Source organism: Sturnus vulgaris, chromosome 9 (genome assembly GCF_052056855.1).
Source record: "Sturnus vulgaris isolate bStuVul1 chromosome 9, bStuVul1.hap1, whole genome shotgun sequence".
NCBI classification, from domain to species: Eukaryota; Metazoa; Chordata; class Aves; order Passeriformes; family Sturnidae; genus Sturnus; species Sturnus vulgaris.
In genome coordinates this window covers 24,106,178-24,121,430 of record NC_142251.1, presented here as the reverse complement: position 1 = coordinate 24,121,430, position 15,253 = coordinate 24,106,178, and the positions used below count along the sequence as shown (strand labels likewise).

General features: G+C 46.6%; 1 protein-coding gene across 1 annotated transcript in view; it reads right to left on the bottom strand.

Annotated features, from left to right (window-relative positions):
* Positions 1-1,100: 1,100 nt before the first annotated feature.
* LAMC1 (laminin subunit gamma 1) overlaps positions 1,101-15,253 on the bottom strand; it is a 66,128-nt gene continuing 51,975 nt past the window's right edge. The window contains exons 12-28 of the mRNA XM_014886701.2: positions 14,812-15,033; positions 14,528-14,716; positions 12,936-13,181; positions 12,496-12,649; positions 11,912-12,054; positions 11,052-11,230; positions 10,741-10,897; positions 8,217-8,422; positions 7,740-7,819; positions 7,285-7,422; positions 6,948-7,092; positions 6,474-6,623; positions 5,974-6,088; positions 5,427-5,626; positions 5,057-5,215; positions 4,457-4,556; positions 1,101-4,098 (exon numbers count right to left, since the gene is read on the bottom strand). Coding sequence (XP_014742187.2) covers positions 3,842-4,098; positions 4,457-4,556; positions 5,057-5,215; positions 5,427-5,626; positions 5,974-6,088; positions 6,474-6,623; positions 6,948-7,092; positions 7,285-7,422; positions 7,740-7,819; positions 8,217-8,422; positions 10,741-10,897; positions 11,052-11,230; positions 11,912-12,054; positions 12,496-12,649; positions 12,936-13,181; positions 14,528-14,716; positions 14,812-15,033 — 2,840 coding nt within the window. The 3' untranslated portion in view covers positions 1,101-3,841. The remainder of the gene's footprint in view (positions 4,099-4,456; positions 4,557-5,056; positions 5,216-5,426; positions 5,627-5,973; positions 6,089-6,473; positions 6,624-6,947; positions 7,093-7,284; positions 7,423-7,739; positions 7,820-8,216; positions 8,423-10,740; positions 10,898-11,051; positions 11,231-11,911; positions 12,055-12,495; positions 12,650-12,935; positions 13,182-14,527; positions 14,717-14,811; positions 15,034-15,253) is intronic.

Below are 15,253 nucleotides of genomic sequence, written 5' to 3'. Positions count from 1 at the left end.
TCCTCCAAGACACATTTGTACAATGCCCACAAAAAACTTCTGGAGATAAAAATCCTGAAGATAAATTAAAGGACACAGACTTGCTTCCTAATCTAAGCATTTTCGCCTCAAAATGGTAAGAGGTTCCATGACAACCTACAGCCCATGCAAGGTCACAACTGCCCCACCACCCAACTGCCTGCTCCCTGACTGCTCCCCACAATCCAGCTGAAACCTCAGCCAGATTTTTACCAGCTGGGATTTGCTTCACAAAAACATTGGCAAGAAAAAAAGACATATTTTAGAAAACAAATTAATTAGTGACAACTGAATAATGAAACTGACATGCAAAAAAAATTAAGAATTTACCAGCTGAGATGGGATTAGCTCTGATGCAAGTTAATGAGACCTGTGCATTTTCTTCTGCTGAGAAAAATAATAGAAATCCATCTGTAAGACAAGTGTGAATGCAGAACAGCCTAGTCTCTTATCACTGCAATCTGTCCTTAAAAATTTGCTTAATTCAGGCCAGGCTCTGGGAGACAGGACCCAGGAACAACACACAGAGCACCCAGATTTGTGGCACTTCCCAGTAATTTCAGCTTTGTTATTCAGGTTGTGGGGGTGTTTTGGTTGTTTGGTTTTTTTTAATTTTATTTTTTGTTGTTGTTGTTTTGTTTTTTGTTGTTGTTGTTGTTGTTTTGGGGGGGGGGGGTTGTTGTTTTTTTTGTTTTTTTCCCCAGGAGCACCATCCTTTTCCACCTGTTTAATAAAAAGAATTTTTCCCTTACAGTGTAAATAGACTCCCCCCAGTTCCTCAGGGCTCTCCAGGAAGACAATGCCACTCCAATAACATCAGCACCAACATAGTACGTTTTAAGTCCTGGAAAACCAGCAGCTTAAAATCCATCACAGCCATGGCAGAGGAGCAGTGGACACAAGGAAAAACCATCATCCTTGTAATCTGTATCCCACCACATGCATTTCCGAGTTTCTTCTCTCTTTTTCCCATACCAAACCAGGTTGTCTAAAGAGCAAGAGGTGAATCTTGCAGCAGAGACACATCACCATCAATATCCTACCACCAAAAATAAAGTAATACTCAAGAGAATGCCCAGGTATAAGGGGTTACAAATATTCAGACTTTATTATAAATAAGAAATACTGTTTTATACATAAAAACTGCAAGTGTTGCATTTTGTTCACCGCCCCAGACAGCAAGACCACAGATTAAGGCAAAAAAAGATGGAGTGAAGGCACATACTGAGGGGGCCACAGTCAGGAATAAGGTGATGAATGGATGTCACATGTCATCCATGACACCCAGCACTCCACCAGCAGCTGTCACATCATCACATTATGTAAAGAAATAACTGGACTTATACAATGAATAATGGCTGTAATGCAGTACTGATTAACAGATCGCTTATAAAGATTTTTTTTTTTTATTTAAAAATAGAATTCTGTTAAAAACGGCTTAAGAAAAAAAACAAACCCACAAGAAAGCAGGAAACCTTAGGCCTGAGGTCAGCCAGGGCATGCACACATCTTCACATCTGCTCTTCTCACAGCCTTGGCAGAGGTGATGTGGTCACAGCTATCTTCCCAGAGCCACCCGATGTCCCTGTGCCTGCAGGCACAGGGAGCTCTCCTCCAGAGGTCTTTCCAGGCAGGAGGGAAATCCCACAATCATTAAGGGAAGGGATACAAGAGCCATGCAGAGTTTGCTGGGAACACCCCTGCCCAACAGCACTGCCTGCACCAAGCCTCCTGCCTTGCACAGTGGTATCAAGATGTCCCCAGATGCAGCTCTCTGACCACCTCAGCACTGGTCCGGTCTCCTAACAGTGCTACAGCTCCTCACAGCTCAGCTGCAAAGCCACAGCCCCTGTTCCACTCCTGGCACAGCATCCCAGGGGACAAGGGACACAGAACCGTGTGCTGCAGGCACCATGGGGCGCAGGGCTGGCTTTGGAGACAGGGCTGGAAAGCATCCACCCAACAGGCAAAGTGGTTATGGATGGGTGCTGGGGATATGGTAGAGGGAAGCAAGCAGGAGCCCAGCTAGGAGAAATCCCAAGTTTTAAGGGAATGATACAGAGAGAAGCAATACACGGTGCACATGCCCCAATGGCTACAGGGGAAAGCACATAGAGGAGGCCAGGCTGTGCCACTCTGGAAATATGGCTGAGTATATTTACACACACATACACACACGAGAGACTTCCTCACACTATAATCATGATAAAAAAAAACAGGAAAAAAAAATCACATTCACACAAAAAACATAAATCTGAAATAATTAATAGCACCAGTGTGTGTCAGATAATAATTTCTTCCCCGCTACGCAAACGTACAAAGTTGCATAGTGTTTAAGGATAGATATATACTGGATCTCAGGGAAAGGGGGGAGGGATGCCAGGCTGGAGGCAAGGAGGAAGCTGCAGAGGATGCTCTAGTCTGGGAGCGAGGGGCTCCCCGGCACTCGCACCCAGCCCAAGTGAGCGGGGAGGAGCCTGCGGGAAGCGGTGGGTGCGCTGTAAAAGGCAGAGCTGCCACCTGAGCCTGGCCTGAGGTCCCTGCGCTGCGGTAGCGTCACGGTGACTGCGAGATCCGGAGGCAAAAAGAAAGGAGGGCATCAGGAAATTTCAGCTCTTCCTCCCAGCTTTAAAACAGGCAAAAGGCCAGAGCAATGGCAGGAGAGATAAAAATCCCACTGTCCTCCTTCAGGAGAAGGATGGGGAGGAAAAAAAAAGACCTTTCCATTTCCACTCATGTGCCCCCTTCCTTCCCCACCCCAAAGACATTCAGCATGGAGGCCAGTGCAGCTGTCAGAGCTCTCTGGATGGCAGCTCTCCTCTTCAATAAGACTTGTCCTGCTTCAAAAAAATCATCTGTCAGACATTCCAAGCCCAGAAAAGCAGACCCTCTGGAAATTCAGTAGCAACAAATAGGAATGCAGCTTGTGGCTTCCACACTCTGGCAGTCTGGACTACCCAGCAGGTAGCAGCTTTCAGACCAGACCCAAAACTTCTCCACAGAACAGAAGTGGGGCTGGCAAAACCCACCACTCCACCAGTATCCCATCTTCTCAAAGAGCTCCAATCAGAGGCTGCCTTTTTCTCATAGCAATGTATCATCACAGAAAGTATTTCAGAAAGAGGCTTCAGCTATTTTGTCAAAGGCTACCAACACTGTTGGATTGGCCACTAGGTAATGATGAAAAAAATAAATTCACAGGGTTAGAAACTGGGAAGAAGGATCTGAATTGAGTGCAGCTATACTGGCCATTACAGTAATACTTTGGTAGCCATCCCCTTCCTTCATAGGGACAAAGAGCTCCAGGACTGAGGATTTTACAGTCAAAGGGAGAAGACAGGAGAGTAAGTTGTGTTAGTTTTGCCTTGCTGTATACAGCTCACATGGTTATTTCTGAACCACAGTATAAAGAGTCCAGAGCATCTCTCATCCTTGCACTAATCAAAGGGAAACCGTGTCTGAGGAAGGGGCAAAGGTGGAGTGCTCAGGAAAACAATCTATTTAAAAAAACCCCTTTGATGCCCAAAGACGGATATTTAATTTGCTTCTCAAAAAAAAAACAAAAACCCCAAAAACCAAACAAAAAAAACCACCAAAAAACAAACAAAACAAAACAAAACTGAAACAAAACAAAAAACAAGGAAAAAAAAAACCAAACCAACAAAAAAAAAAACCAACAACTTTCCACTTATCCTGATTTGAAAAGAAAACAGTGGCTGCGAGCAGCGAAGAGTTGGGGATTTGGAGAAGGTAATGTGTGTTAAGGCACTCCACGGCCGAACCACCACTCACCAGGGTGATTCCCCCCACCCCCAGCACACCCTTAGGGTTTCTCAATGGACGGGGTGTTGAAACAGCCAGATGGCAAGGTCTTCCTGATGTCTTCCAGGTTGCTAATGTCCTTCATGATCTCTTCAATGTCCCTGTTGTAAGCCTGTATTGCATCATCTTGCTTCTTGGCTTCTCTCTCAAGGAAAGACACTTTCTGGTCCAGGTCATTTTCTTTCATCTGGTCTTTGGCACTGTTCAGGGTACCTTCAATTTCATTCAGTTTGTTCAAGTCCACCGTCTCCAGTTGCCCTGAAAAGCCAGAAGCAAACAGTGAAGTGCATTAAAACCCCTTTGACACCCTGGGTGCTCACATAGCAGAGCCCACAGCAGACCTCCATTGGGCCATCTCTGCATTAGAAACAGCATCTGAAACAGGATCAACCACATGGGTGACATCTCCAGTTTGCTGAAAACCAACACAGAACATCACTGAACAAGCTCTGAGGCTACTCGAGAAAGAAAAAAACTCAAAGCCTTTGCCAAAACCACACAAACCCCATTTCAAGAGATAAGAGATCCATCTGGTTCCTCAAAAAATACTGGCAGGAAAGCCAGCACACATCACGAAAACACTCAAAGGCATAGAGCACATTAAAGACAGTCCTACCTAGTTGCTCCAACAGGTCATTAATGACAGTGAGTAGGCTGTTCACAGAGTTCTTAGCTTTTCTTGCATTGTCTTCTGCCTCCTGGGCAGCTTGTGAGGCCTGCAGGACATAAAAAAAAATAAGTGAGAGCACAAAAAAGGTGTGGGGATTACAAAACTATTGTCTCTACTCTGCACTTAGTCACCACATCACTGCCTCCTCACTCCAGGATAACAATCCTGCACAAAGATCTTTATCACAGGGCTGGGGAAAAGTCTGACAATCTTCAAGTAATTGCTTTTCTGAATATTTCAGGATGGGGATTCCTGAAAACCGAGCAGGATTTTGCAGTAAAAGCCAGGATGGAATCAACAGAGCTGTACAGTCAGGTTTTAGTTAAAATAGAAGGAAAAGTAGCTCTCAAATTCCAGCAGAGAGTCTATGCTAATACACCAGAACTTGTCTCCTTTTCAGTCCCACTTAGAACTTGGAAGAGTCAAAATACTGGCTGGACCCAGCTCTGTCTTTGCAAGAAGAGAGCAGGAGGAAAGCCTTTATTGCCAGGACAGCAGGGAGAAGGAAGCTCCTAGCCACTGCTGTCACCTGCCAGCAGTACTTACCTCATTTGCCATCTTCATATCCTGCTCAGCATCAGCCTGCTTCTGCTTCAGCTCTTTTTCTGCATTCTGCAGCTGCTTCATCATGTCATCCACTTCCTTGGCCAGTCCTGTCACATCAGCAAAGGTATTGTTGGCTTCGGATCTGGTAGCAGCAGCACTCTGCAGCCAACAGGTGGGAGAGGACAGAAAAAGGTGGTGAAGGTGCAGAACTTCCTTCAGTCCTTCTCATCAAAATTCACTGATTTCCTATCTTGTCATATTTTGCATTTGCAGTGGGGGATACAGCAAATGTGTGAGAGCACACGGGGCTCACCAGGAGCTCATGCAATCCCACAGCAGGATCTCAGTGGGTGAGCTGCAGCACACTCACCTTCTGAACAGAGCTGGCAATTTTCTCAGCATCATCTGCCCTGGCCTTGGCCTCACGGGCGTCGGCAGCAGCGTTGCCCAGGGCCAGCTCTGCCTGCTGTGTCTTGTTGTTGGCCTCTGCAATGGTCTGGCTGATGGCAGGGATCTTCTTCAGTGCCTCCTCGGCTGCTGTCTTGTTATCGTTCACCCGTCTGTCAAAGTCTAAGGGGGGGGAAAAGCAGATCCTCACCACGTGCTCCAGAAGAGCCTTGGGATATTCCTTTGACCAAGCTACCCAAGGCTTTGCTGCCCTGACAATGGAGGGATGAAGAGCAAATTGGGGTCAGCTCTCCTGTTGCACATCTTCTGATGCTAACTAAGGAAGTTAAAAGGAAATTTCCAGTCCCTGAAAACACTTACTATTTTTTCTTTAAAGAGGAACAAGCCAGAAGAACACACCCAACACTCGGGTAAGGGCAATAGCAGGGCCTCTTTAACTAGAATATCTGACTACCAAGTGACTTGTCACACTGAAACTGAAGAATTCACTTCAAGTGCTTCCTCTTTACCTTTCAGGTTGCTGAGAATGGTATTGGCCTCCTGTAGTGTGCCACTGCTCTTGCGAGCAGCTTCTTCAGCCAGGGCTTTTGCTGCATCTGCTCGAGCCAAGAGCTGGTCTGCAGTCTGAGGAGACATGACATGTATCAGTGTATTCCCACTTTCTGCAGGACAATCGGGTAGGTGTATGAAAAAGCCTCAAACAACAACGCCATCCAGAAGAGCAGTGCTTCCTCTGAGACCAGATGAGTGTATGTACTTTGGGAATACTGTTCTGAGTACAAACTTGACATCACATCTGGCAAATATCTCCTGTTTTACCATACAGCCTCAAAGCCATTGCTTTTAACAGCTTTCTGCATCTCCTTTCTGGGACCATTCTTCAGCATGCTTATGATCAATAATTAATACTAAGACTGAGTAAGAAGAAATCATTTGCATCTGGCCAGTTACTTGTCTTCCTTGCTTTTTTTTTCCCAGGGAACAAAAGCCTGCACAAAACAGAACTGACCTGCTGCTCTGTCTTGCCTTTCTCCAAGAGGTTCTTTACTTCCAGTTCCTTTCCTTTCATATCTTCTCTCAAGTCCTCATAATCTTTTAGTTTCTTGGCAATTAGTTGATCCAGTTCCTCTGCTTCCTTCTTGATGTTATTTGCTCTATTCTGCAGGTGGAAATCACACGCACAGATTCCTTAATGTTAAAGAAATCCCAAACAGGTTGTACATTTTTCCACTTCTACATTCAAGCCAAGATGTTCGGCAAACATTTCACTCAGATTTTTGTCCTTCAGAAACTGGGGGAGGTGGGGTTAATGTAGGTGGTTTTCTGCATTTAAATGCATAAATGTTGGAATTGCATAAAAGTTGGATTATGCCCAGATGGACAAAAAAGCGTTCTTATGCAGAGAACATTAGCAGAGCACATGTAAGGTATACCAGCAACCTAGCAATCTTCAGGAAATAGTGCACATGATGGTGCCATGTACCTCTAGCCCCGTGGAATCCACAGTAGGCAGGCTGGTGAGATTAGCATATATCTGCAGGGCTCTGTTTCCAGCTTCCTCTGCCTCCGCAAGCACCTTGTTGGCCTGTTTCTCTAGGTCCCGAGAAATATTCCTTGCTTGATTGTACCTAAAAAATCCCCAAGGATCCAGTTATGTAACAGTACTTTTTGTAGAACTGAACTTAGTAATTACTGAGAGTGGAGAGGCAAAAAAGTTGAAAATCACCTCCCACAAAATCCAAAGCATACAGAGGTTTGTCTTAGTTTTAAGTACTACTCTAAAGGCAGGAAATAAAAACAATTTTCTGTTACTGACTCACTTCTGGTTGAGCTCATCAATATCAATTGCAGTTTGGTTCTCTCCAGCCAGGGTCTTCAGCAGCAGTTGATAGGCTTCTGTAGAAGTATCATTGGCAGCCTTGGCTGTGTTAACAATCTCATCAGCTTCCTTTTTGTGCCTGGACAAGATGACAAAAGAAAAATAATGCCATTAGATATGTCAGCCAATAGTTTTTATCCTCAGTTCTTGATTATACTTTTCCTTCTTTCCTTCCCCCAGATTTACGTATGGGAGATGCTGATACATTTGCAATGGAAGAATGGTTGCCCTGCATTCACATGAGTGATGTTTGTCCTCAGTGCTACACAGCCATCATCCCACAGCACCAGACTCTTAAGCAGCAAAGGGAGTGTGTTTCCCACCCAGCAAATGAAATTCTGCTTCCCCCTTGTAGAGAAGAGCAGGCCACGATGAGTGTGTCTTGCCACAGCCTACCTTTCTGCCAGCTTCCGGGCCTCTTCTGCCAACACTGTCATGTTGTTGGGGTCCCCACTTTGCTCTGGAGGTGTAATCGACTGGAAAAGAAAAAGAAAGGAAAAAAACCCTTAAAGATCTTTTTTCAGCTTTTATTTGTCTTTGCTTCAAATAGTTATTGTCATAATCTAAATGCTTAGGGATGTGGCTAACCTACTTGTCACTTCTCTATATGTTTTTCTTAAGCCCATTACACTTTCCACCACTGGTTATCCCCTTGAAAAACACTGGTGCTAATATTTATTTAGGACTTTTATGTTGGTTTGGGCTAAGATACAACCTGTGACTGACAGTGATAAACTTTTTTCATTGATTTCCCACGATCTTGATGCAAATTTGCTGTATGAGGGAAAGAGCAAGTGGAGAAACACACGAGAGGCACAGAAGGAAAGGCCCTCACCCTCTCCCAGCTGTGTGGGATGTCAGCAGCACACTCACCACGTTGTCAGCTGCCATCTTGGCCTTCTCCAGCATGTTAGAAGCCAAGCTGATCAGATCCTGAGTGTCCTCCACCCGCACCCGGGCCTGCTCCGCCACGCTCTCCGTGTCCTGCACCGTGCCCTGGATGCTCCTCAGCCTGTTCAGCTGACTCACTAAGGTGCTGTTGATGTCTTTGAGACGATCCATGAGGCCCTGATCTACGTCTGAAACACACAACAGAAAAGAGAGGAAGCAAAATTAATTAGAGCAGGAAGAGAAGCTGGAGCAGCAGCTTACCATTGCAGGTACTGTGCTCATAGGTTAATCCCCTACTGAGAGGCAACCAGGCAAAGCCATTTCACAAGTCACTCAGCTCGAGATCAAAGTCATAATCGGAATGTGCACCAAACAGGAGAAATAAAAAGCCATTAATTGCTTATAAGACAATCCCGCTGAGTGTTGGAACTGACTCTGATGGGAGAGTTTGTGTTCAGAATAATGTTTTACTTCTCTCATTGGCTTAAAATGACAACAGAGCAGCTCCTCAATAGGCACGAAATGTCTGTTTTGTGAATTCTCTTTAGCTTATCTCCTAGAAATTAAGCAGAGACAGAGGAATAGTGCAGATGTACATTTTTCCACACTCAGGGCAACAATGGCTACTCTGAAGAAAGACATAGGGAGCTCCATGTGGAGCAGCTAGGAGCTGTGTGGAATAGCAAACCCACTCCAAACTCTCCCCAAACCTAAGGGCTGACAAAAGCTGGCAGGATAGAGCCTTGGTTCTCACATATGTAGAGCTTATAAGGCACCCAAACTTCACCAAATTTTTGGACCATCAGGTAAGTCCCCACAACAGCATCTTAATAATGGAAACATCACAGCACAGGCATGTGCCTGGAAGTTACTTTTGAAAAGCTGAGAGTGTTACCAAGAATTAAAGCGCAAGCAGAAGCCCAGAGAACTCCAAAATTAATATTGGTCAAATACCTTGACCTTGCAGCACATCTTAAGTATTGAACATGAACATTGGACATATTTCAAAAACATACTACCACAGAAAAACAGAAATAACTTCTAAAGATGGGCACAGACTTTTGCAAGGGTAGTTTTTGCTGCATTTACTTTGCCCTCTTAGTAAGAGAAGAACCTGGAGCTGGGGAAGGGTCTAGAGCACAAGTCTCATGAGGAGCAGTTGAAGGAGCTGGGAGGGGTTGAGCCTGGAAAAAAGGAGGCTCAGGGGGGAACCTTCTGGCTATTCACAACTTCCTAACAGGAGGATGCACCCAGGGGGGTTTGGGCTCTGCTCCCAAGGAACAGAAACAGGATGAGAGGAAACAGCTTCACGCTGAGCCTGGGGAGATGTTGGTTGTATAGCAGGAAAAATGTCTCCACATAAAGGGCTGTCCAGCCCTGGTACAGCTGCCCAGGGAAATGGTGGAATCACCATCCCTGGAGGGATTTAAAAGCTGGGCGGATGTGGCACTTGAGAACATGGGTTACTGGTGGCCTTGGCAGTGCTGGGGGGCAGGGAACAGTTGGACTTATCTTAAGGGTCTTTCCAAATTAAATGATTCTATGATTACAAGACAGATAAAGAGATCAAAAATTCCACCACAAAACCAAATCCATTCCCTCATGTTTCTCCAATCCCCACCCTGCTCCCCCCTTATGTGGGACTATTATCTAGGCATGGATGCCAAGCAGGCAGTATAAATCTACCTCAGCTAAAGCTGAGAAAAGCTTAAACGACCATTCTCACTGGCAGGAATCTTCCCACACAAATGCCAGCATTAGATGCGTGATAGCTTTTTCCCAGCTTCACACAAAGGGGACAAATTTTCCCAAAGTGGTCTGAAATCACTGAACCAGCTCCCAAGGGAACATCTTTTACTGCAAAGTCAATAGTCTTCTTCAGGGTTCTCTTTTCCAAAACACACATCATCTTATACATTAAAGAGACCCTGAGGACAAACCACTGTCACAGACATGACAAACATCCTGCTCACAGACATCCCATGGTAACGGTGACAACAACCAATTTGAAACAGAGCTTAACAGGAAGAACAGCACTCTTCAGAATATTCTACACTTTATGGTGGGATAATTAAGTTTGCCATCAGGATTTTGAAGCCTTCATTCTGGTCACTGATGATATCCCAACAAGAACTACTTGATCCCAAGATGTCTGAGCAAATTTAAAGCATAGTAAGCGTAACTAGAAAGTTTTCTGCTTGGTTAACAAATAAAACCCTCCTTTGCATCGAGAGAAGAGGGTAACACCTAAAACACTTCCATCCATACAGAGCTAGAGGCAGATCTTACTTCCATGTACAACAAAAAATGCTGGTAGAACAGCATGGATAAAAGCATAGCCACTGCTGTTTTGATAATAACGTTCAGTGACTTAGTGCTGCCTGAAATTGCTGTCAATCCTGAAGCACAGCACTGGCTTGAAATAAAACATGCTGTTTCCAAAGGGAACAGGAACATCAGGCTAAGAACTAATTTAGTTGGTCCATGTCTGATCAGGTCAACTCACCTTTGCTCCTTTGTGCTTCATGGAGCAACTCCATAACTTCTCTTTCTGCCTGCTTCAACCGTTCTTCGAAGGCTTCATCAGTTACAGTTTCTTCTCTGCTACCCAGATTTGCTATAAGATTTTCCAACTCCTGCAGCCTTTGACGTTGCTCCGCCACCTACACGTGAGGGACAGAGCACAGCTATGACACAGCAAAGCACCTTGAGCCTCTCTGCTTTCATCAACCACCAAGAGCCATGGGCCAGAATGCTGCACAAGTGGACACGTGTCACCATCTCCAGTGGTACCAAAAGCAGTGTCTGTAGCCTTACCTTATCTTTCACTAATCTGTAACAGGCTGGACACTCCTGGCAGCCTGGCCACGAGCGGTTGTAGAAATAGTTCTCCTCACACTGGTTGCAGCGGCTCCCCACGAAGCCCTCCTTGCACTCACAGTGACCGTTCTCCCGGCACTGCAGGGACCGCGAGCCCTCAGGATCACAGTCGCAGGCTGCAGGGAAGTTAAACCTCAGTCAGACTGAAGAACAGACAGAAATACCCTAAAAACTCACAGGATGAGAAGATATGCTTAATACCCTAAAACATCTGCAAGAGGGCACAAACACACAGCTGGATCCCACTCCTGATCACAGTGCTTCTACTCACAAGCAGGATCCAACATTCACTGTGTGTGTTCAGTGCTGCTATTACCTCTCCCACAAAGCATCATTCTACCCCATTGCATTGTAACCAACTGCAGTTAGTTTTCCTGCTCTTTACAGTCAGGGCTATCAATGAGGGAAGTTTGGATCAACCTGCTTTGCAATCACGTTTACAAGATCAGCTGCTCGTCAAGACAGAGCCTGTATACTGAGGCCACCTGCAGAGCAACTGTGCAGGATCACATCAGGAAACAAGGCTGTTGGAGGCCAAGATGCAGAGAATATATTCACACCAAGGAGAAATAAGTATCTACTAAGTTAGACAAGAAAAAGATTAACAAAAGAAGAAGAGCATAAGCCATAGTACAGAAATCAAATTTCATCACACAGTGTGGACATAAAAGTGCCAACTTCTGCTACGATGAGGACTGAGGTGACCAAATACCTTCCCAGAGAAAGAAGGAAAGCAAAGGCAAGGCTGGGTGTGCAACATCCTTCCCATCTGCCTCGCTCTGGCCCCTCAGACTTACGTTTACAGCCTTCAGAGCCGAAGCCGAAGTGGTTGCTCTCACATCTGTCGCAGTGCTGGCCGGTGACGCCTGGCTGGCACTCGCACTGTCCCGTTCGTATGTCACACTGCCCGCTGGTGGAACCCAGCGCGTGGCAGTTGCACCTGGGGGAGGCAGGAACACGTCAATGTGACACGGAAGGGACATGTGGGGCAAAGTGCCTCTCTGAAGAGTACAGCTTAACATTTGCATTTGCCAAAAGCTGCTTTTCTTGCTGTGAAGATGCAGCAGGCGAGGCACTGAGCTTTTCAACCATGCAAGGTCACTCACTGCCTGCACTAAAAAAGGAACCCAAGAGCCCCAGCTACAATCACAAAGTCATGCGGCAGTTTTCTATTTAAAACCCTGATTCAGAGCTCTTTATAAAGCTATTTATAAGTCAGGCTTTTTGTACAGCCTTAGTAGCTGCTCCTTGACCACTGCTCTTCCCCACCCACAGCAGCAGAGGCACAGCTGTTACTTGTGACAAACATCACATTCCTGCGCAGTGTAAGCACAGACTCTCCAAAATCAGCGTCTCTGCCCCAAGCTAAGACAAATCTCACCTCTCACAGCCACGTCCACTCTGGAGGTTGAAGAATCCAGGCTCACAGGCACTGCAGTCCCTCCCAGTGACATGAGACAAGCACTCACACTGCCCTGTCACTTGATTGCAGATTGTCTGCTGATTCACTGTGCCGTAGGGATTGCAGTGACAAGCTGCAAAAATGAAAAGGTATGGAGAAACATCACGAAGTTAGAAATCCCTCGTGGTGTTGGTACTTACCCTAATGGGCCTGGACCCAAACCATATGGCCACCCACCCCTTGCATCGCACAATGCTTTTGCTTTGATAGCACTAAGTGCCTACAAACACAAGGATTTTAGCAAGCTCAAACCACCAAAGCAGGGTAAAGCCACACATTGCTGCTGACGGGCACAAGTGACAGCCTCACAGCAGCTCTTGGGGACAAAACCATTTTTAAATGCAAGAAGTAAGTCTGACCTCTGCACTTGTCAGAGGGGTCGGGGGCCAGGGGGTTCCCAAAGAAGCCATCCTTGCAGCGGTCGCAGTAGAAGCCAGCGGTGTTGTAGATGCACTTGAGGCACTCGCCGGTCTGGCGGTCACAGTTGCCCACGGCGTTGGGGTCGATGTTGTTGTTGCACTGGCACAGGCGGCAGGGCCTCACGGCACCATTTCTGCCCAGCGGGTCTCCGAAATAGGCGTCATCACACAGCTCACACCTCTTGCCTGGGACACAACACAGACACGGCTGCTGTAGCAGAAAGCCCTTTGCTGCCATCTCACATGGATCCCCTTTGCAGTCCCTTCTGAAAACTAAACTCCTCAGCTTCTTCCCTTTCATCCTTCCGTTGGAACCAGACACAAATCTCTCCTCATCTCTAAATCCAAGCTGATTTTTCACTGGAATTTTGCATTATGAATTCTCTCCATGCTTCCTTCCCTTCCTATCCCTTTAAGCCAAACCTATTTGCTGCAATTTGTTGTTAATTTAAGAATGCCAATAGGCAGAGTTCTGTGGGGCATCACTGCTCCAGGAAGCTCCTCTGCCAACGAGACCTGCCAAACCTCCACGGGCAGCCACTGAAGCATCCGACTCAGCAGCTTCCTACACTTACTGCAGATCTGACCTCCCCAGCCAGTTATGAGCTCCATTTCTTCTTTGGCAGTGCTTGCACAAACCCCCTTTTCCCTCACATCCCAAAAAGGTGGTCCGAGACAAATGGAACTCTTCTGCAATCACGTAACTACAAGAAAGATCAGCTGCTCCAGACACCTGAGCTGAAAGGAACCTGGGGCCTGGACTCTGCTTGGTTCATAATGCAGTGGCACCCACAGGAACCCCCATGACCTGCTTATGTGCTTGGTCAGAGGCTTTCCTAAGCACTCAGGAATTTACAGGTATTCTGTACTTTGGACTCTGCCATGCCAAGCATAAAATCAGCAGAGAGGTATGAAGGCTGCCTACCATCCTAGGGCTTCCTTGCTCTTTGCAGGCAGAACAAAAGCTTCTGCTTAACAGCTCAGCTACATGCTTGGACTTCACAGCTTATTGCTAAGAAAAAATTATCTGTATCTGTTCACGTATTTCTCCTTGAAATTACTGAGCATTAGTTTGATCTCGTATTTTTTTGGGCAGTGTTTGTGAGTCAATGCAGCCTTCTTGCTCTTCCTAGGAAGCATCCTGAAGTGCCTCACTTGCTGGCAAACTGCACCTTCTAATTTTATTTCACTCTGACCTGCCTTCCTGGCTCTTTTAAATCTATTTTCTGCCCAACATCATGGTATCATCAGAGCTCTACTGGAAGGCAGCATGGCTCTCCTATACAGCACAGAAATGGTCAGACTTCGCAGATCAAGTCTTTTGGTCTCAAGAAAAAGGCATGAAAAACATGTGAAACTCCAAGCCTCAAACGGGACAGAAAATAGGGCTGAGGAAGGGAGAAGGATTTTTGAACCAGAAGACACAGCAGCTTTCAGAGCTTCTCATTTTAGATCAGAGAACAAGAACTAGCAGGAGACACATTTCCACAAGCACGTGTATGTAGAAAAAGATGTTTTGTGCAGGAACACACCTGTAGTGCCAGCCTGACAGCTGGTGCACACAACCTCCTTGGTGCGGGGCACAATGGCACAGCTCGAGGCGCCTGGGCATGGGCAGGGCTGGCAGTCCGAGGCTGTGCCGGCCGTGGCATCGCCGTAATAGCCATCGCTGCACTTCTCACAGTGAGTCCCCGCCGTGTTATCCCTGCAGTTGCACATGCCTGGAATAGAGAGGGATGTGAGCTTTGCCTCACTGTCCAATCCAGAAAAGAAGAACCACCCCCTTGCTGCTCCCTGTTCGCTCAGCCCCTCTTACCCGTCTCGGGATCACACGTGTCGCTGTGCCCGTTGCAGGCACAAGGCACACAGGGGCTGTAGGGCCCGAGGCTCGGGGTCTCTCGCCGGTACCCAGACGTGCAGCGCTCACAGAACTGCCCCTCATATCCCACTGGACATGAGCAGCTCTCCACCCAGGCCACAGGCACACCAGGTCCGGGGTGAGCACTTGTGATGGTGACATCGTCCAGGTGACCGGCACCTAGAAAGCGCCAAGGGGCAAACTCTTAGTAACCACAAAGGCCATCATCAGCGCTTCCCCAAACACAGGTGGGTGCTTGCAGTTGCTAAAGTGAATCAAGATGCAAAACCCTCCAGGAGGGTTTAGAGAGATGAGCAAAGATGCACTAGAGCTCAGCCAGGGAACATGCAGGGTAGGAAAGCTGGGAATGACAATATAGAGGAGAATCTGAGAACATCGT